General features: G+C 38.4%; 1 protein-coding gene across 3 annotated transcripts in view; it reads left to right on the forward strand.

Moving 5' to 3' along the window:
- Positions 1–23802, forward strand: part of trim36 (tripartite motif containing 36) — a 60959-nt gene that overhangs the window by 14661 nt on the left and 22496 nt on the right. For 2 of the 3 annotated variants that reach the window (XM_016994850.2, XM_062972170.1), the window contains exons 2-3: positions 16610–16847; positions 22861–23186. In XM_016994850.2, the coding sequence (XP_016850339.1) occupies positions 16610–16847; positions 22861–23186 (564 nt within the window). Of the gene's footprint in view, positions 1–9240; positions 9507–16609; positions 16848–22860; positions 23187–23802 lie in introns of those variants that run through there. The other variant, XM_008114024.3, reaches the window with a different exon arrangement.

Here is a 23802-nt window from a genome sequence, read left to right on the forward strand (position 1 = left end):
ACTTTGCCCATGCAGACAGCTTGGAGCCTGCCAAATCTCATCACATGACGCACGTCTACTTCCGGTGGGGCTCCATGCTGACTGCGCCGGCAAAATGTTCTATGAGGGATAAATCTGAACATGGGAGACTATCTGTGTTCAGAAAGAAAATAATGGGGACAGTGTGGGTGCATGCTGGAAAGGTATGCTTTCTGGTATGTGTTGTGGGGTGCTGGGTGACGGATTTGCCCCACTGCCCCACAATTTGCCCCGCTGCCCTGTGGATTCCCTCAGTGTCCCCTGCATCAAGGAGGTCCATATGATGATGTCCACAATACTAATGTTTGGGCTTTCTTGTGAGTTCTGCTAGATTGTTCTAAGATCTTGAATTATTCTTTTATTCTGTTCATTTTATTATTTTATATACATTCCCCCAGTTTCTCATCTTGAAAGGCAGTTTATAAATGTATGCATTCATAATGAATGCAATAGTAGGTATTGATTTTTGTTGTGGTTAAGTACCTTCAAGTTGTCTCAAACTTACAAGAACCTAATCATAGGGTTTTCTTAGAAGATTTGTTTAGAGGAGGTTTGCCATTCTTGTTTTTAGACTCAGAAAAATATTGTTCTGTGGCTGAGTAGGGATTTGAACTCTGGTCTCACAGAATCCTATTCCAGCACTCATACCATTGCACCACACTGGCTTTCATGTGGGTAACTGGTATTCACATGTAATCACTGGTATAAAATATTTTATTAAAAACTTAATGTGATTGGAAATGATATAGTAAAGAAATAGGAAAAAAGCACATGATGTCACAGTGTAGCCCAAGACTCTGCAATGGGCAAGAAACAATTGACTCATATCGCCCAACTTACAGCTAGCTTCATCCCACAGAGAGAAGCTTCCACTGCCTGGCTTTCCCTCATTGTTTCAAAGGCAACACGACAACAACAACAACAGCAGCAGCAGCAGCAGCAGCAACAACAACACTTTATTTATAACCCACCCCATCTCTCTGTGGGACTCAAGGTGGCTCACAAACATAAAGAAGCAAATATTCAATGCCTTGTACTGTAATAAATAAGTAATATGTGCACCGTGTACCGTGTAATGAGCTCAGTTGCAAAAGGGGACAGCAAGCAGCATATGATGGGCAAATTGCCCCGTCTGATGAGGTCATATCTGGTTCTTCACTACACAAGATAAGAACTTGTGATTACTTAGTCTTTCCACTGAAGTAATGGATTGCTGCTTTGAACATACAATGTTGATGCATCTTAAAGAACATCTAAGACAAGTGGCGGATTATGAAACGGCACAATTGTACAACTATCCAGATTAAAGTGGTGCTTTGAAATATGCAGGCATGCCCACCCATCTATTCATCACTTTATTTATATTCCATCTTTCTCCTAGTCTGAGATTCAAGGCAGCTTACAAAAAAGAAAACAACAACAAACCAGAATGCACAATAAAGGACATGTAATAATACAAAATCAAGATAAAAAATAGTGTTAAATAACAACAGAATTAAGATAAATTAAAATCTTACTTTATGTTATATCAGCTAGGTGAAATGCATTCTTGACCTTTTGATCCATGGCAGTTTGAATGTGTATGGTAAACAAACAGGATAGTTCAAACTGATTTTAAAAGCACCTTAAAGCCCAAACAAACTGGTATATCAACAGGTTAATCCCTTTGATCTCTCAAAAATAGAACTCCCAGAGTAGTCTCTCACAAGAATTCTTCACAATAACAAAAATTGGGATAGGCAGCAGAGCAATTTATAATGGATCTACCTTGTGTACACAAAATAACCTATTGTTGTCTAATGCTTAGTGAATACATGCTGATTGTGTTAACTTAGTCTTAATAAGGCTTTGTTTATTCTAAAACTGGGACAGCCCAAGGTTTTCTTTTTACTGTCCACAACAATTGCACAATGATCTATTCTATATGAATTAATGGTTGTTGTTAATCATGAATATTCTTGAAAACAGAGAAAAGACTGAGAGGTAGGTTAGCTTAAACAGCTGTGAGTGCTATTGGAAAAAAAATTCTGGAAGGACGAAGATATTATAACAGATTATCTATCTATCTCTGTTGTAAGACCAGGATGGTGTAATGCTTTGAATGTTGAACTACAACACTGGAGATCAGAGTTTGCATCCCCACCCAGCTGTGGAAACCCACTTTGGCCAAGTCAATACTCTCTGCCTCAGAGCACAACAAAAGTAAATCTACAAAACAAATATTGACAAGAAAAACACTATTATAGGGTCATCTTAGGGGTGCCATAAGTCAGAAACAACATGAACTAATATAACAACAAAAGATCAACATCTTGGAATGCCTTGAAGGTTTGCAGGTAAGGCTAAGTTGAATGGCAAAACTAGCTCTATCACGTCAAAGTGCAAATGTGCTGTGGAACTACAAAACCTATTCTACAAATAGAAAAGTAGAGGTTCTGGCCTAGTACTCTGTTTTATTGATTTCCTATCAATAACACTTTTTAACATGAAGAAACTCTTGATTCAATATTCCTTTCAATTGCATAATACAAAAATGATATTAGTGATAGATGAATAACCTGTTTTTATTCATTTTGGAACCAGACATGGAAAACTATTTTCCTACCACGAAGAAAATAGTTCAGCTTACTCTGAGCCTAATTCAGACTCCATCAAGCTCCTGAAGTTATAACTAATAGTATGACTTTGTGTGCCTCTCACTCAACCCCCTTTGCTCCCAAACTTCTCGTGTTATCTTTCTGATTGTTTGGCCTGGTGGACACCCGCTTATCACTGGTACTGGTTGCAAAAGTAGTAATGATAAGGGAATGCTATTAGAACATGGTCATACAGCCGGAAAAACTCACAGCAACCCAGTGATTCCGGCCATGAATGCCTTTGACAATACATTGATAAAGGGACTTTTTAAAAACATCCTTTCCAACTTAGCAGCTGTGGGTGGGTTGCTACAGCTGTATTCAGACGTGAAATAAAGTGTAAAATATAATGTTTTCCAAGGCACTAGACAATCGTGCAAAAGAAATAAAGAGCTAAGTGCTAAGGAAAACTAAAATTTCTAGGCACAAGAAAGCCTAAAAATCTGCAGTGGCAATATTTTAAAATGTCAAGAAAGGGTGACCTTGTTCCTGTCACCCAAGTCATGCCAGGTGCCAGGCAAATAGATGAATGGGAGTGAATTCTTCTCTGGTTCAGATTACAGTTCAAACCAGAAAAGAATTATTTTGTTGCACTACTTGCCTCAATTCAGAAGTGTTATGTCTCATCATGATTTCTATTCTAGTTTCAAGAATAATCACTAATTGAGACATAACTCAGTATCCAGATTATAAACTGTTAGGATTACTTGCTCATATTAAAACCACTTGAAAAAGTTCAGTTTTGGACTATAGCCAGCATGCATGCCAACGGCCATGGCAGCCAACAGGTTTAGGCAGTTGCAGTCCAAAAATAAGTTTTCCAAGCTCGGGGTAAAATTAACCATAGGCATTTCATGTTTGCAGAAGAACTGCAGAAACAGAACACTTGGAAGCCTAACAAAGAAGTACTTCTTCTCAACTTTTCCTTCCATTTTTTTTAATGCCACTAATTTTATTTTAAGAAGCTAGTATTTTAAGATGTTAATTTTATTCCAAGGTGCTGAGAATAATAGTTACTGTAACCTCTTTACAATTTCAAACTTAAGCATATTGTTGCTCGGATAGGCTGCTAAGCAGACAAAATGTATATTGTACAGAATATTAATGTGGTAGTGGAGCTATACTACACAAATGTATGCTGTGTTGATGACTGTGGTCACATTCACACTGTAGAATGAATGTAGTTTGACACCACTTTAACTGCAATGGTTCCATGTTATGGAATCCTGTTTGGTGAGGCACCAGCACTTTTAGCAGAAAAGGCTAAAGACATAAAACTATAACTCTATTCCATTGAGCCATGGCAGTTAAAGTAGTGTCAAACTGCATTCAATCTGTAGTGTACAAACCTTTGCTCTGCCCCTAATGATTCCCTCCACCTAGCTGGTCTCATTTCCATGTACGAATTGTAAACAATTGTGAGAATAAAACTTGAAGTTTTAGTCGCTTTAGTGAGCATGAAAGATCTCAATCATCGCAGAAGAAGAAACAAATGATAATGAAAACATAAATGCTATGTCAATAATCAACTTTATAAAAATACATAGACCGGATTGAGCAGTCCTCTGGGTTTTTGAAATACTAGTTAATTCCTTTTAATTAAACCCTTTACAGTATATTAAAATGAGAGAAAGAAAGCGCTGAGGACACTGTTGGTCTAAATGTGTGGCTATTGTGTTTTTAGAAGGTTCACTTTACCTAACTTCAGGTAGCATTTCAACATCCTCCCCTCCCCTCTATTCCTCGTGATGGATTGTTTGCTCAAGGTAGATAAAGATGTCTGCTGCCTAGTTCTGAAGATACTTCTCTGAATTGTGTTTCTTTTTAGAATGAATTATAACTTCATGTTAATCAAATGGAATTCAGGATCAGCAGTAAGAAGTATCTCCTGTTCTACCTCCCCTTTCCATTTTATCTTTAAGCAAGTTTATACAGAGAAAGCATAAGCAGCTTTTGGATCAAGTGGAAGTGGGGCTCATAACTCCATAGGACATGGCAAGATTGATTCCCAGAAAATGCTTTAAGCCAGGGGTCCCCAAACTAAGGCCCGGGGGCCGGATGTGGCCCTCCAAGGTCTTTTACTTGGCCCCTGTCCTAATTTTTAGACTTAGAGTTGACCTAAGTCTACCTGGTCTTTGGAGGTCTTTTTGCTTACCTATGGTCTTATGGGATCATCTAGATGGTCTTTGGAGGTCTCTTTGCTTACCTTTGGTCTTATGAAACAATCTAGATGGCTTTTGGAGGTCACTTTCCTTACCTATGGTCCTATGAGACCATCTAGATGGCCTTTGAGGGTCCCTTTCCTTACCTATGGTCTTATGAGACCATCTAGATGGTATTTGAAGGTCTCTTTACTTAGCTATGGCCTTTTGAGGCCATCTAGATGGCTTTTGGAGATCACTTTCCTTACCTATGGTCCTATGAAACCATCTAGATGGCCTTTGAGGGTCCCTTTCCTTACCTATGGTCTTATGAGATCATCTAGATGGTCTTTGGAGGTCTCTTTGCTTACCTTTGGTCTTATGAAACCATCTAGATGGCTTTTGGAGGTCACTTTCCTTACCTATGGTCCTATGAGACCATCTAGATGGCCTTTGAGGGTCCCTTTCCTTACCTATGGTCTTATGAGACCATCTAGATGGTCTTTGGAGGTCTCTTTGCTTACCTATGGTCTTATGAAACCATCTAGATGGCTTTTGGAGGTCACTTTCCTTACCTATGGTCCTATGAGACCATCTAGATGGCCTTTGAGGGTCCCTTTCCTTACCTATGGTCTTATGAGACCATCTAGATGGTCTTTGGAGGTCTCTTTGCTTACCTATGGTCTTATGAGATTGTCTAGATCAGAGGTCCCCAAACTAAGGCCCATGGGACCCCCAAGGTTATTGACCTGGCCTCTGTCCTAAACTTTAGACTTAGGATTGACCTAAGCCTGAAATGACTTGAAGGTACACAATAACAACAATCTTAATTTGTGACTATTTCATCATAGTCCAGCCCCCCATTAGTCTGAGGGACTGTGAATCGGCCCTCCACTTAAAAAGTTTGAGGACCCCTGCTTTAAGCATTATAGCCATAGAAATCACTAGAGGCAATACACTGGGCCTTTGATGTCTACTGGGATTTGGTTCCAAGATCCCTCCATGGATACCAAAATCTGTAGATGCTCAAATCCCATTATATATAGTGGGATAATGAAAGGGTATCCCTTGTGTAAAAAGACAAGATCAAGGTTTGCTTTTGGGACTTCTTTATTTTATTTTAGGCTCAGGGCTGTGGCGCAGGCGGGAGAGCAAGCCAGTGCAATTAACTGCAATGAATCACTCTGACCAGGAGGTCATGAGTTCGAGCCCCGCTCGGAGCCTATGTTTGTTTGTCTTTGTTCTATGTTAAAAGGCATTGAATGTTTGCCTATATGTGTAATGTGATCCACCCTGAGTCCCCTTCGGGGTGAGAAGGGCGGAATATAAATGCTGTAAGTAAATAAATAAATAAATAAATGTTTTCAAGATGTTGAATCCATGGGTGCATAATCCGTAGAGACATAGAGGGGTTAACTCTGCAATAATCTTTGTTCAGATGTGATTTAAATTTTAGTAACACGATCTTAATAGACTTCATATGCCCCACATAGCTATTTTTTACCATACAGAAAAAATAAAATCAGAAGAATAATAGAATAATGAAGTTGGAAGAGACCACATTGGCAATCTAGTCCAACCCAATGCCATGCAGGAAAAGCACAGTCAAAGCACCTCTGACAGATGGCCATCCAGTCTCTGTTTAAAAGCCTCCAAGGAAGGAGCTTCCACCACACTCCAAGGCAGAGTTTCAGTGCTGAACAGCAATTATGGTCAGGAAGTTCTTCCTAATGTTCAGGTGGAATCTCCTTTCCTGTAATTTGAACCCATTGCTCTAAGTTCTGGTCTCCAAGTCACCAAAAAACAAGCCTGCTCCTTCTTCCTTTTGACACCTTTTCACATATTTAAACATGACGATGCGAATATCTTTGCTAGCTAAAAATGTACACTGTTTCTATTAATCTGATTTTGAAATCGTTGCAATTTGGCATTTAAATAGACCATCCTGTTATTATTTAAAATGTTTAAAAGCAATGCTTTTGGTTGGAAAGATCAGCCTTTTACAAGAAACATGCCCTTACTATTTTCATCCTAAATATCTCAGTGTCATCTTAGATTGAACACTAACATTTATGAAACACTGTATGAATACCAAGCACAAGGTAGCTGCACGCTTAAGCGGCTGAGGGGGAAAAGGAAAGGTCCTGAGACTGTTAGGAATGGTGGGAGTTGAAATCCAAAACACCTGGAGGGAGGGCTCAAGTTGGCCCATGCCTGGTGTAGAATCACATAATGTAGTTCAACTACATTATTTCAGTCTACACCAGGCATGGGCAAACTAAGGCCTGGGGGCCGGATGTGGCTCCTGGACGCTTACCTCAGGCCCTCCTCATTTTCCTTGTCTTCTCGGCATAAGGACACGGTGGCCCATCCTTATGCAGAAAGGAGGGAGGAGGAAGGCACACAGCAGCTGGGAGCCCTCTGGAGCACTCTCAGCCGCCACATGTCTCGCCCTCCTCCCGGCATAATACCAAGAGGACAGCCTGAAGATTGGGGGAGGAGGATCGGTGGAGGGAGATCGGGGAAGTTGCTGCATGTCTCGTTTTCCTCCCGGCATAAGGATGGAGCAAGCAGCTTCATTCTTATGCCAGGAGGACAACCTGAGGATGTCCCATGCCCTGCCCCACTCCCTCCCATCCCCACCCTCTCATGGCCCTCTCCTTCCTGGGACCTTCCCACCCAGTGTGTGTTCAGGTGCCCTTCCTCCTGGCCTGGCCCGGCCTTCTCAGTCAGGCCCACAATGCAGCCCAAAGGCAAAAAAGTTTGCCCATGCCTAGTCTACACTGACCATATAACACCATTTGGACCCTCACCAACTGCAAAGGAACAGAACTGACCATTTAATCGTTACTCTCAGTATATATATATATTTGCAATTGATGTTCTTCATTTTCTACAACCCTGTTCTCAAACACATGCAACAATGCTTTTTCTTCCATAGGCCTCTTTGGTTTTGCTGCAACAGTCTGCAAATAGCCATACCATCAGAAGGTTATGAATTGAAAGACAAATATATCACAGGGTTTGGGTACAACGTAGACAAGGTTACCCAAAAATAATACCAGTTTTTTTTTAATTTTGTGTCAAAAGCAATGCATAAATAAGTATAAAACCCATAAAAATAGAGGAAACACAAGTGGTTAAATAATTTTTGGAGCCTCTGGTGGCCTAGGGGATAAAAGCCTTGTGACTTGAAGGTTGGGTTGCTGACCTGAAAGCTGCCAGGTTTGAATTCCACCCGGGGAGAGTGTGGATGAGCGCCCTCTATCATCTCCAGCTCCATGCGGGGACACGAGAGAAGCCTCCCACAAGGATGGTAAAAACATCAAAACATCTGGGCGTCCCCTGGGCAACGTCCTTGCAGACGGCCAATTCTCTCACTCCATAGGCAATTCCGCTTGCTCCTGACACGAAAAAAAAAAAATTGGACCAAAAACGGCGACAACAGTGACCGCATTGTCTGCAGCTTCAAACAGTTTTTCCTCTGTACATGAGGCAGGGCATAGTGGGCAAGCAAACATATACGGTGTTTGTTGTGCTCCAGTCACACAAGGTGGAGGATTCTTCTAGGTCAGTGGTCCCCAAACTTTTTAAACTGGGGCCAGTTCATGATCCTTCGGACTGTTGGAGGGCCGGACTATAGTTGGCCACTAAGCAATAATAATAATAATAATAATAATAATAATAATAATAATAATAATAATAAAGAGGATTGGAAGAGACCCTTTGGGCCATTGAGTACAATCCCCTTCTGCTTTTGGGCACCAAAAGCACAAGCAAAGCACCCAACAGATGGCCTCCCAGCCTCAATGTTAATAATAATAATAATAATAATAATAATAATAATAATAATAATAGTTGGAAGAGAAGAAGAGAACCCTTGGGTCATTTAGCCCAACCCCCTTCTGCCTTTGTGCCGTGGGGGCCGGATAAATGGCTTCGATGGGCCGCATGTGGCCCCCGGGCCTTAGTTTGGGGACCCCTGTTCTAGGTAGTAAACACCTGGAGTCCAAAACACCTGGAGGGAGGGCCCAAGTTGGCCCATGCCTGGTCTACACTGACCACATAATGCAGTTTTAAATTGCATTATATGGCAGTGTTTGTGGGGCCTGGGCGTGATCTGTGGTGGCCTGGAGATTGTGGAGATGTCAGGAGGACAGCACCTCTTGTCACAACCCAAAGCTTGAATTAGGGGATTATGGGGTTGTCTACACGGTTAAAGCTGAAGCAGTGCCAAACTGCATTAATTCCACAGTGAAGAAACGTCCCCTGAGGGAAGCCCACTGGGCCTTTTTCTCCTCTTGCTTCTCCTCAGTGAGAGAGACTGGCCTACCAAAGGTGCCAGGTGGCCGCTTCCCATTGTGGCGTGGGCGTCGTTGCCAGGGCGACGTTGCCGCCCCGCCCCGCCCCCTCCGAGGCCCCGCCCCTTCCTCTGCTTTGGCTTTCCTTGCGGCCAGTGAGTGGCAACGGCAGCAAACAAGCAGCTGCTGGGCGCCTGGGAGCCGCTTCTCGCGCGCCCGCCCCTCTCTCGCGCGCGCGCCCGCCCGCCCCACTCGCTCGTTCCAGGCGGCTCTCTCGCGCTCCGATAGCGCGCGAGCGAGTGAACGAAAGAGAGAGCGAGAGAGAGAGAAGCAGGCACGAGGCGCGCCCCGGGAAGGAAGCAACACCAAGAACCGACTCCAGGATGGAAGGGGACCGGCTGGAACCCGCCGTGAGTTATAGAGAAGGGAAGGGGATGAATGGGAGGGAAACTCAAACAGACTGGGGAGTCAAGCACTGAGGGGAAATGTTGCTCTGTGTTCCAATCCAGTCTGAGGCACTTTGAGGGAAAAGAGTGGAGCCCTGTGGTGGCAAGCCATCGAGGCGCCCCCCTTTCTCTTACACTGAGGGGGCGTCTACGAACGCAGTTTGGCATCACTTTAACTGCCCATGCTCAGTGCTATTGAATTAGTAGTATTTTGAGCTGTCAGAGTGCTCTGGTGCCACAAGAAGCTTCAAGTCTCAAGATTATGTGGCATTGAGGGCACATCTACATTGAGGCCCCATCCACACAGCTGAATGAAATCCCGCATTTTCTGTTTTGGACTGGAATATATGGAAGTGTGGACTCGGATAACCCTGTTCAAAGCAGATATTGTGGGATTTTCTGTCTTGATATTCTGGGATATAGGGCTGCGTGGAAGGGCCCCCTGTTTTAACTGCCATTGCTCAGCACTATTGAATTAGTTTTGTGAGGTGGGTGTCCTTCCCTGTCGCAGGGCCCTGGTGCCACAAGAAGTCACCAATCCCAGGATTTTGTGGCATCGAAGGGCACATCTACATTGCATAATAGTTCATGCTGGTTTCAATGTTGAGGAATTGTAGCCATTGTAGTTTTACAAGGTTTTCCACATTCTGTGCTAATGAGTGCTGGTGCCTCACAAAACGACAACAACGACGATGATGATGATCATATATAATAGTAAAACTTTATTTATATACTGCTCTCTCTCCCAGAAAGGACTTAGAGTGGTTTGCACACAGAAAAAGGCAAACATTAAATGCCCAAAATAATGCACACACACCAATATGAAAGAACTGTAATACACAATAATAACAGTAAACTTAGACCAAAAGAATTAAATCAGTATAAATTAATCCAGTAGACATGATAACGCTAATAGCACAAATTAACATTAAAACATATATCCTGTAAGACAATTAAAATACATATTGTGGGTGTTCACTTAAAATATGTCATGATTCCACAGTATTGAGCCATGGGAGTTAAAGTGGTGTCAAAATACATTCTTTCTGCAGTGTAAATGCACCCTGAGAAAGCCTTCCCCAGCTTCTTCCGGGTTTTTTTTGTAGTTGTCTCCTTAATAAACTGTCTTTCTCCCGCCCTAAGGCTGATTCCTCTTTCCTCTGTTTGCTTAACACAAAGTAAGGCAAGAGCTGGGTGTGTTGAGCCTTCCTTGCGCCAGAGGTTTTGTGCAGACTCATGGTGCTGCAAAGGACCGCTTGGTGGACTCTTACATCAAGGAGGATCTCTGTCAGTTGTTTCCTTCAGACTGGGGATGGGGAGGGGTCACCTAGGATCTGTTAAGATCCGCAGAGGGTGGGGCAGGATCATTGCAGTGCAATTTATGTGTATCTGAGAGAGCTAGAGGCGCTTTTCACATGTGCTGGGAAGATGCTGACTGTAAAGAAATCTGCAAAGATCTTGCCCAAGGGATGCCCAGATGTTTGATGTTTTATCATCCTGTGGAAGGCTTCTCTCCTGTCCCTGCATGGGGAGCTGGAGCTGACAGACGGGAGCTCATCCCACTCCCTGGATTCGAATCACCAACCTTTTGGTCAGCAGTCCTGCCGGCACAAGGGTTTAACCCATTACGCCATCGTGGGCTCCATGCTTGACCATTAAAAATTGTGATAAGCATATCTAAGAAACTAGAGCTGATGTGATCAATCCAATGCACTTTTCTGAACCAGTGCACCAAGTGACTCCAGAAACAGATCTAAAAGCCAAGGCACCAATTTCTTTTTGGTTGGGCTGTGTTATTTTTTTGAAGAGAAACAGAAAGGAAATGCAGACAACCCTTTGTAATAGCCACAAGATCTTCATGTGAGATATGACTAGTGGGATGCCTCTGTCCTAGGCCTAGTCATATTTAATATTTTTTTTAAAAAAATAAATAAATGACTGTAGCCCCATCTACACTGACCATGTAATGCAGTTCGAAGCTAGCTTCAAACTGTAGCAGTCAAACAACAAACTCCCACCAAAGCGCATGAAAGAAAGCCCTTAATGCACATCAGTACTCTGGTTTGTGTATTCAACATCTGGGCTTCAGATTGGTTCCAAGGTTCCCTATGTAATCATCTGCATAGTGAAACCACTTTCTTTAAAACTGGATTAAATGCTCCATGTAGATGTGCCCTGTGATAATGAAATAGAATGAAAATTTATCAAATTTGCAGATGATACCAAATTTGGGATGGGTGAATAAGATAATACTGGAATGTTTGATAGACTGGAGACATGGGCGAAGTCTAGAAAAATGTTGCAAAGTAGATATGCAAGTGATATATATGGACATTTATAAGAATCGGAAAATATCAACATTTGGTTCCAGAGACCTGATCCCAATACTAAATATTAGTTTAAAATGTTACACAAAAACAAAGGAGGCAATTGTCAGTTGTTGGATTTATAAATTAGAAAAGTGTTACCAAAAATAGATGCATGGTTATATAATATCAATTAAAGGGAGTAAAACAATAAGGGGAAAACCCATGCGATAGTGAGTGTGATGTTTGCAGAACTGTTTTCTTGCTATTTAAATTTTTGCTTATGTGTATATGCATAGGTATGTGTTTTGTTTTGTGATGAATTTTTAGCATGGAAATGTATAAGAATGATTTATGGTGGGTTGAAGAAAAAAATTACTCATCTGGTTCTAGAGACCTGATGCCAATAACTTAATATTTGTTTGAAATATTATTTAAAATTTTCACTATTTGAGGTAAACCCACCACAAATCACCTTTGGTACTATGTGAGAAAAAAACGTGTTTTACAAACAAAGCATGACAACTAAAAAGACAAATTGGTTACAGTAATCAACTGAACTCTAGTTGGAATAAAAAAGTTACTGTTTTTTAAAATCCTGTTCAATATTTAACAAATTTATTTAAAATTCAGTGAGGAGATACATGCCTTTTCTGAGGTGGGTATAGTGAATTGATGAGGCTGCCATTGAATAGGGTCTGTTTGCCAAGAATTGCTGGCTTGATCTACAGGCGAACTCTCATCTGCATAGCTGGCTCTTCAGAAAGAATGCAGTTCCATCTATTATTGATTTTAAATCTACATACAGATTACTTGTGTTGGTCAACACTGTTGCCTGAATTAAGCTTTGTCTGTTCTGGAACTACATGCAAACACTTATTCAAAATTTTTGCTGTCGCCCTAGGATTATTAGATGGAATGGAGGTATATTACCATCACTCAAACCTCTCAATAACATCTGACCAAAAATTCATATTAATGTAAATGGAGCTAGAAGGCAGTGGTCTTGGAAAGAGATAGAATCCTCACAATCAAAAAATGTTCTGCAGAAATAACTGGAGTCTGTGTAAAACCTACAAGTTGTATCCCAAAGAAGCAGACTAAAAAGATACCACAGTCAATTGCAGCAAGAGTTTACAATAGGCATGGGCAAACTTCAGCCCTCCAGGTGTTTTGGATTTCAAATCCCAAAAATCCCAGCCAGTTTACTGGCTGTTAGGAATTATGGGAATGGGAGTCCAAAACACCTGGAGGGCTGAAATTTGCTTATGCATTGTCTAAAGCAGGAGTCCCCAAACTAAGGCCCGGGGGCCGGATGTGGCCCTCCAAGGCCATTAACCTGCCCCCCGCCCTCAGTTTTAGACTTAGGCTTGCCCAAAGTCTGAATTTACTTGAAGGCACAACAACAACAATCCTACTTGATTATCTCATTGGCCAGAAGCAGGCCCACACTTCCCACTGAAATCCTGATAAGTTTACAGTATGTTGGTTAAAATTATTTTTATTTTTAAATATTGTATTGTTTTTCATTTACCAATATTGTAAATGAAATACTGTAAATGAATGATATGGTAATAATATAATATATTGTAATAAAAATATTGTGTATACATATAATATTGATAATAAATATTATAATGTAATAAAATATAATATTTATTTATTTATTACAGTATTTCTACCCCCGCCCTTGTCACCCAATAGGGGACTCAGGGCGGATAATAATAATAATCATAATAATATATAATAATATTGTATAATATAGTAATATTAATTATATATTATATATTAAATGTAATATTACTAATAATATTACAGTATAATGGTATAGTGCAATATAATAATATGTAATGCTAATATTGTGTTATGCTAATAATATAATATATTGTATGTACATACAACTTGTAAGCCGCTCTGAGTCCCCTTCAGGGTGAGAGAGGGTGGGGTAGAAATGTAATAAATAAATAAATAAGTAAGTAATTGTTGCTGGGGTTTTTTGTTTGTTGTAGTTGTTGTTGTTGTTGTTTTGCATTACAAATAAGACATGTGCAGTGAGCATAGGAATTTGCTCTTTTTTTTTTCTTCAAATGATAATTCGGCCCCTCAACAATCTGAGGGACCATGAACCGGCCCTCCACTTAAAAAGTTTGAGGACCCCTGGTCTACAGTGTATCAACAAGGTTATCGTTTTCCTAGCCATTCCCCATGACTTCCCCATCAGATGAAAAAAGGGTTTCCATTCTCAAAGCAGGTCAAAAGAGGGATGGAATCGATCTAAATAGCCAGTGTCATCTAAAATATCATGTAAAATATCTTCAGTGCACTTGAAGAAGTGTCCTGAATGAACCGATGGTTTATTAGTGACATGAAACTGTCTTTGAAATGATCTCCGTGTTGCAAAACACCCTTAACAAAACAATGGGACAACAAACAAAAAAAGAGTTTGTAATCACAGGCAGTGATTATAAATTTCATAATGCTTTTAGTTAATTTAGAAAATATTGTATACTTTTACAAATATATTATGGGATAACATATAAAGCCACCTTTCTTTTTACCTTTGAATGAATGGAAAGTGAAGCTTTTGCTTCTGGAGAATGGATAGAAAATTGATCATCACTCACTGAACCAATGGCAGCACAATTCTCAAAGTGCTATTCCCAAAAGGCAAAGAGTTGGGCATTGCAGAGCCTGGCTCCTAATCTATTCAACCAGGCTATAACTTATTCTGACTGAATTGTAACAGGGACAAACATCTCTCTCATAACAATGTGTTTTCTTGTTCTTCAGATTCTTTTGGAATAGAGGCAAAGCATACTGTTGCAATGCACACTAGAGTATGTCAATTTAAAGGGCAAACAGTGTATTTTTGTATGCAGCTTTTCTAACCAGTTCTAGGAAATAAAATTAATGATATAGTTGCTTGGAGCTCCAGGTATCAGTGGATTGTTTTTAGTTATACCTAAAAGTAGTTATATAAATACATTACAATTGTTTCCATATCGAACAATGTACAGTAGAGTCTCACTTATCCAACACTCGCTTATCCAACGTTCTGGATTATCCAACACATTTTTGTAGTCAATGTTTTCAATACATCATGATATTTTGGTGCTAAATTCGTAAATATAGTAATTACTACATAGCATTACTGCGTATTGAACTACTTTTTCTGTCAAATTTGTTGTATAACATGATGTTTTGGTGCTTAATTTGTAAAATCATAACCTAATTTGATGTTTAATAGGCTTTTCCTTAATCTCTCCTTATTATCCAACATATTCGCTTATCCAACATTCTGCCGGCCCGTTTATGTTGGATAAGTGAGACTCTACTGTATTTGTAAAATGTGTTGCTGATGTTTACTGCCATACCATGGAATCACTGTGAAAGTGTAGCCTTCAAAGCAGAACTTAAATACTGTAGTACTTATTATTGGTACTTTGTGGCATTGTATTTGTTTTCTAACTTCATAGTGGAGCAGGATGTAATTTATAGTTCTATCTACAGTTATGGCTATGGTTACCATTTTAGTTGTCACGGTCCTATCTACAGAACTCTGAGATTTGTAGTTTGGTGAAGTGTTTAGACTTCTCAGAGAGCTCTTGTGCTGCAGTCTAGTAAATAGCTTCCTATTAGAGAATTTTAAATATCTCATTGAGTGCAAATCCTTGTCTTTTTCAGGATAGGATTCTTTATGACAAAGTAAGATGAACATGTCATTGACAGTATGACATGCATGCATACATATATACACATATATGTATACATATATGCTAGTACTCCTAAAAGTTCAATATGTGCCTAGAAACTGAGTTGAGAAAATATGAAAGAAGGAAGTTTTCAGTTTACTTTGGTTTTGAATATTTAGTTAGAGGCTTTTGAGTAAGACTAGTATTGTTTTAACAGATAATACATTTTAAAGATGCCTGAACAGAAGGAAGCAGGAACAATAACTTTGATAATCATGACAATGTGATAATTGTTTGTAAAACCCAGAACATCCAGTTTTTTTTGAAAGAATATTACCAGTATATTGATACTCTTATAATAGCACTAAATCTTATGATACTACAGATTGAGTCTCCTTTATCCAAAATGCTTGGACAATCAGCTTCATATATACATAGTCTGAATTTAATTGTATAGATAACATTTATTAGTAATTTTGTGCATGAAACAAAGTTTGTGTATGTTGAACTATCAGAAAGCAAAGGTGGCACCTCAGCCACCTACATGGATAATTTTGGATTTTGGAATTCTAGAGAAGAGATGCTCAACCTGTAGTTCGTTCTTGATTGAATTTACTTGTCTTCATTATTACTTACAAGACTGAATTATAATATCAGTGTACTCTTTGGATAATATAAAAAACTACAGTGGAATTCACATGATCTTTCTAGGTACTGAATGTTTTACATTGTACTAATTATGTTAATGTTTTACATTGTAATGTGTGTGATTGCAATTCTATGGTTTTATAGTTTTAGATTTATATATTGTCTATATGCGGCACTTCGTTGTATTTTCTTAGCCGCCCCAAGACCCTTTGGGGATTTGGTGGTGGGGTAGAAATTATTGTTATTAAAATTATTATTATTATTACTGAAACAAAACAGGAAAAAATAGATACATAAATCTAATATTTCAGGTTTAAAATGAACTGATTGAAATAATATGTAATTTTTGTTTTTATAAGTTGTTTCATTGCTAGTTCCATTTTAAAAATAACACTTAAAAGTCTGTCTTATTTGTTTACAGGTTACCATTAAGAATATTGAACGAGAACTCATCTGCCCAGCATGCAAGGAGTTATTTACCCATCCAGTTATTCTCCCTTGTCAACACAGCATCTGCCACAAATGTGTAAAAGAAATCCTCTACTTCTCACTTGAAGATCCGTTCAATGATTCTGCCTCAGAGACTTCCAATCAAAGTAGCCCTCGCAACCGAATGCATTCCCCTAGCTTGGATAGAATTGACAGGGTTAATAGATCAGGTACGTGATGACAACAACACAGATCATTAGCAAAAAATTTTAATTACAAAGTTTATTTTTAAGTTGTCAAACCATTTAAATTATTAACATTTAAAACCTAACCATTAATTACACTTATTTCCAAGATTTCTTATAATCCAGTAGAGTCTCACTTATCCAAGCCTCGCTTATCCAAGCCTCTGGATTATCCAAGCCATTTTTGTAGTCAATGTTTTCAATATATCGTGATATTTTGGTGCTAAATTTGTAAATACAGTAATTGCAACATAATATTACTGCGTATTGAACTACTTTTTCTGTCAAATTTGTTGTATAACATGATGTTTCGGTGCTTAATTTGTAAAATCATAGCCTTCAACCCACCCTCCACCCTCATAAAATGGACTATCCTCTTTCTAGCGCCCCCTAGTGGACTCTGCCCAGATAGTGGGGCAGATCCTAGTTTCTATTGCATAAAGTGACATTTCATACATGATACATGATACATAATCACCTTAAGGAACCCCGGTGGTGAAGTGTGTTAAAGCACTGAGCTGCTGAACTTGCAGACCGAAAGGTCCCAGGTTCAAACCCAGGAACAGAGTGAGCGGCCGCTGTTAGCTCCAGCTTCTGCCAACCTAGCAGTTCGAAAACATGCCAATGTGATTAGATCAATAGGTACTGCACCAGCGGGAAGGTAATGGCGCTCCATGCAATCATGCCGGCCACATGACCTTGGAGGTGTCTATGGACAACACCGGCTCTTTGGCTTAGAAAGGGAGATGAGCACCAACCCCCAGAGTCAGACATGACTGGACTTAACGTCAGGGGAAACCTTTACCTTTACCTTTTACATAATCACCTGTGATATTCTATACATAAGACTGTTTTTGCCCATCTTATTTACTCTCCTTAGTTGATTATATGTTAATGTCTCAAGAGTAGGAAACCTCTATTATCCTGAGAGCTGAACTAAATTTCACAGCAGTTCTCAGGGGATGAATGATAATTGATCCTATCCCCTAGCACTTTTGAATATGGGGGTTCTAATAAACTAAAAAAAACCAAAACACCGGACTCCCACAGTCTGAAACTTGTTCAGCCAGAATTGAATACAGTCATACCTTATATGTTCTCAAAATAATTTATGTGACTATCTGCATATATGAAATGTCTTTTAAATTAATGCATTAGTATTGCTGTTGGATAAGCACCAAAATAGGACTTTAAGCCTATATGGAATGCATAAACTGGATACAAAAAGAATGTAAAGTTATTGGTAACCTTTTTTGCTGGAAATAAATCTAAAATTTCATTGTTTGTAGAAATCATAACAATAATGCTTGACACTTACATTACTATATCATGTAGATAAAAGCATTTTTTCTTTCAAATAATGAGTCTATCAGTGAGATATATTGGTGTCTTATTGTTATTAAATCAACTTTTTTCTTATTTCAAGCCATTTAAAAATTGTACAGCAAAATCTGATGTTTATCTATGAAAAATGAGAATCAGAAAATGTGGTGGGGCTTATGTCTAAATTCATAGGGTTACCACTGCAACTCCTTACTCACCATTGGTTATGCTGGTTACGACTAATGGGCAGGGCACTAAAAGCCAAAGACATTGTGAGGGCCATAGTTGCCCATTTGTGTTTAACTTAATAGAAAGGAGAATGTCTGATATATATCTTGCATATACATTAATAACCCAATAGAAAATCCTTTCTTTTCAGCTTCTAAAAACAAATCTCTGTTCATTGTTTACAGCCTCACAGAGGAGGTCACTTGGGTGGAGAGGTAGAAATGCTTCAGTTTTGTATTGCTTTAGATAGCTCTTATTAGTGCTTGGGTCTTATCTTTAGATTAGACTTCTCTTAAGGATCAGTGGTCAAGTCCAAGCTTAGCAGGTTGATAGAAATACATTTCTCTGGAAATACTGCTCTCATTTTTGTGCAACAGCTATGAAGGTCAACTGGATTCAAAGGTGCAACTTGAAACCTCTTTTTTTGAAAATGATTTTAAAATTTCCATGCAAATAACACTCTTATAAATAGCTAGTTTTTAAAAACCAGATCTTGGTATGCTGCTGTTGCTTGCAAAGTAACAAATTAGATTCTCAAATGTAGATTATCATGTAACATACAGTGCTGTTATTAGTTGTCATGTTCAAAAGTGCAGATGTGACCCAAAGTATTAAATAAATGATTGGCAAAATAATATATTATGATATAATGCACCCTCATTTAGAGCAAAGTAAATTCTAAGAAAAAGTTATGTATCAAGAATTAGTTTTGTGGTACTGAAGCTGCAGCTGAACCCTGGCAGGTAGAGTAGTTTCCTTTCTTTAACATGCCTATGCTTGGAAGGAGTGACACAATACTGTTTCTGGCTTAAGGAAAATAAATAATCCTTAAGTTGTTTAAAAAGATTTTGCTTAGTATTTCCTATTTTTCTTTACATTTCAATCCGTTAAAACTCATTGGTCATAATGCTAAATCAGTTCATTATAATCTGCCTAGATCTCTCATACTTATGTGTTTCCTCTCCTCTTTCATTGTGACCGTGAGAAGGAATTGAGAAGTTTTGACTACATTTTATGATCAACTTGCTCTGCCATCTAATCCTGTACACTGGTGATTCTTACCTATTATGTAGTGAGATGGGTAGGTCTTTAAGGTTCCTGTCATAGCACAGCTCTTTGCATGATCTTCCCCATCCCAGAATGGGCTGCTCTGTATATGAGAGCTGTATGGTTGGCTCATTGAAAGATACCTTTCAATGAGACAATACTTATGTCACAATGTTTGGGGATTCTACCAACTCTTTTTGGTTTTGCTGAAGATCTTGAGTCCAGTTTGGCTTATATATGAAGATATGTTTTTCAAGTACCATGAACCCGAGACATTATAATCAGCATTGTGCTGGTGATAATTATGACTTCTTATGAAAGAGCTGTATAAAAGCTTTTTCAATAATATCAAAAGTTACATTTGAAAATGCAGACAGATGGAAGAGGGTTTACACTGCTTTAACTTCAGGTCTTCTTTAAAAACAATTATTTGAAGACGAATAATACCAAAAGTTTGCATATTTAATTGTAAACTGGATTTGCCTTGAACAAAAGCAACATACATGGATATAATTAAAATAAAGGATTTTAGTTACTTAATGCACTCAGTCTTACTATCAAGATGTGATCCAAAGGATTTTCAAAAAGTATTTTTTCCTGAGAAGAGCAAATATTTATATTTAACTTAATACATGAATCCAGTTGACTATTTAACAAAGTCTTAAAATATGCCCCAGAAATATATTTTTAAATCTTTATTTTGCTGGTGATATTGCTGTATTCAAAAGCTTAAGCTCAATTAAAGATGTATTATCCCTTTTCTGGTTCTTTTGGCATTTGTTTGATACATTCTGTTTTTAAATTATGCCCATTTCCTCTTTTGAACAAAAAACCTTGAGCTGGGATAGCAAAATTTGCACCCCATGTGCAATTTACTGCATATGTGTAAAAGGGCTTACTGGATTGCAGAAACTGATGCCACTTTTATCAGTCATGTGGAAATCAGAGGAAGACAGATGGTAGGGATTTATTTTTTACCAGAAGTCTGAAACATTTTAGGCAATGTCTGTCTGTGAAAAACATAGAAACAGATTTTGATTTATTTTAAACAATTGCATATTATATTTTGATTATAATATGCAAAGCAGTTTACAAAAAAGCTACATTTTAACAAAACTATATTAAACTATATTAAAATTGAAACATATTAAAGGCCTGGTCCAAAAATAGTTAACACACATTTAAAACTAGACAAACCAAGATAAGAAAAACCAAAAGATTGTAACTGGTTGCCCAAATGATAAAATAATTGATAACAGTCAAACACATTGTAATACTTCCTTCCTGGATACTTTCTGCCTAGCCTTTATGAAAGTAGTAGCACCTGAGTATATTTAACATATCTCTTAAAGTCAAGATGAGGCCCATATGGGATATGTTGTCCTTCAATAATCTATTGCCTATTCTGTTTAGGGCTAGCATCTCAAATTTGGTCTGGAAGTGCTGAATAGGTTTTTAACACAAATGCCACATGATAGAGGATGTCCACATTAAAAATGAGAAACCAGTGTTGAGAACAAGATGAAGTTTTAAAACATAAAGCATGTTTTAGATATGAAGCATAACTGCAGATGAAGATAAATTCAAAAACAAACTTTTCCTCTTATTTCTTTAAAACTTTGTAAGTTTTATTATCAAAAGCAAATAATAGAGGCAAATAGCTATTTGCTTCAATGCTTAATAATGGATTGCCAGATCTCAGTGCACTTTTAAAATACATTTTAAAACCTCAGTTCTTTACATCACTGTGCATGATAGTAGAAACCCATGTGCTTTAATAGGATAGCTTAAGCCAAGCTAACTAGACTCTGAAAAGGGATGGGACATCTTAGATGATCTGAAGTATTAGTCATCAGCATGGTGTCACCAGTATGTACATAATAACATGCATTCATTATCATGCTTCCCATTTTTAACTAATTGAAATGAAGTTCTGGGGTGTCTCATATTTTGGCTTGAATGAATAAAGTTCACATTTGCTGACACTTCAGAAGCATGCTACAGGCTAAGCATTTTAGATGTATAATCTAAACTTGACCACTGCACACAATTTTTTGGGTTTTGTTTTCAGTGTTTGTCTTGTTGTTGTTCATATGTGTTCATTGATTGCTGTAGTAGTCAGTGTAAAACCGATACTGCCATTTTCTATTAACTGCATGCTGCATGTTGCATTTTCTTTCTACTTAAATTTATCATTTACCTGAGGAGTAAGCCCCATTGAACTCAATGGGATTTACTTTTAAATGGAAATGCTTGTGCTTTAAATTAGTCAAAGTCTTCATAGTGTATATTGCATGTATGCCTTGTTGCAGTCATGTGATTTCCAGGATTAAATTTGCTTTAGGTGTGAAAATACTTCAGGATTCTCTTTTACAGTCTGGGATTAGGTTGGATCATAAGACTTAACATGGACATTAATAATTTGTTTTGAATTTAAGTTTAACCATTTTTCTAAAAGCTCCTTAGTGTCTTCTAAGAGATTATTTGTATTCATTACCTTCCCATTACTCATTCAAAGTGATATAGCTATAAAAATTAATTTCCACTAAAAATTAAATTAATTGATTATTTAGAAAGTTAGGGTTTGGGCCCAAAGTAACCTTCTTCTTCAGATGTCCAGATGTCTTGAATCCTTTAGTATTCAGAAAATGCACCTTTTGAGCTAAGACAAGATTGTACAGTACTGGCTTACATATGGCATATTTTAAACAGTTGATTTGATCATGGTAACCTATATTTGGTATGATGGTAACCTCCACAGAGCTGCTGCATGTGGTATTATGTCATAGTTGACATCTTGCGGCCTAAGTTGCATGCACACATCTTAAAACTGAGGAAAAGTGCAAGTGAAATCTCTGGTGTAGCTTATTTATTTGTCCTCATGGAAGTTTTTTTCTGCTGTCCACCAGACATGTAATACAACACACACACACACACACACACACACACACACACACACACACACACACATATATATATATATATATATATATATGAGAGAATTTGTCAGGACTACTGTATTTGGAATACATTTTGCTGGAAGTACATGGCATCCGAATGGACATCCTTGTGAGCACCTGGCCTTTAAAAAAAAAAGATGGAAAAAGATTGCCCCCCCCCCCATATATACCAAAACACCCAACCCTCCAGCAGTCTACAGAATGATCAAAGAATTTAAAAGAGATGAAATACCAAGGAATTAATATAGAATCCTATTTGCGAGATGGTGCAGAGTAAGTAAGTAGTATGGCATCCACATAGTGTTTGTCTGAATGATACACATACTGAGAAGTATAGGAGTCCTAAATAAAGATCTATTAGCTTACCAGTTGTTTACCTTACAGTTTCTCAAATAATTGTTATTGAACTGCAATTAAAACAAGTCCTGCCATCTACACAGGTTGGAAACGCAATTCATTGACTCCTAAGACAACAGTCTTCCCTTGTCCTGGATGTCGACATGACATAGATCTCGGAGAGCGTGGCATCAGTGGCCTGTTTCGCAACTTTACCTTGGAAACAATTGTAGAACGATACAGGCAGGCAGCAAGGGCAGCTACAGCCATTATGTGTGATCTCTGTAAACCCCCACCACAGGAATCCACAAAGAGCTGTATGGATTGTAGTGCAAGTTATTGCAATGAATGCTTCAAAATTCATCATCCCTGGGGAACTTTAAAAGCCCAGCATGAATATGTGGGACCAACCACCAACTTCAGGCCTAAAGTAAGTGTTTTTTCTTCTTCATTATGTAGTAGAATTGTCTTGTCTTTGAGCATATGCAGTTTGCATGTGAACTGTTTCTCTAAAACACATTGAAACTTATGAGCAGCAGCCTTTTTACTTTTTGTTACGTGGGATAGAGATGTTGAGAGGAAAAATAATATTTTGCAAATATTAAAGATGACAAGGTTGGGTCCGCTACTTGTAAAGTGGAATAATAGCATATAATAGTACTGATTCTCACATTGTGGATTTTCTGAGAAAATAATTCAAAGCTATCTTAACAGAACAACAGTTGTGGCTTTGGAGAAAAAAGGTTTTTCTGCCTGTGACTGATTTGGGGGCTTTAAATTATATTGTGTTTTTCCTGCATTATAGTGACTATTCCAGTATTATATTATATACATGTTATTATATAGGACAGCTGCAAGGGAAATTAGTCACTAGCATCAATGTAGTGCATTACAAAGTAAAACACCTTCTGATTCATTGGATGGGTGTGATAATACTGGGACTCATGGGAGCTGTGGCCTATCTTGGAAAGTAGTGTGCTATTGCATACTTCACATGATTACTTCTGTTTATAGCTATTTCTCTCAAGGGAAAATGGAACCCACAA

The sequence above is a fragment of the Anolis carolinensis genome, chromosome 2, assembly GCF_035594765.1.
Source record: "Anolis carolinensis isolate JA03-04 chromosome 2, rAnoCar3.1.pri, whole genome shotgun sequence".
Lineage (NCBI taxonomy): Eukaryota > Metazoa > Chordata > Lepidosauria > Squamata > Dactyloidae > Anolis > Anolis carolinensis.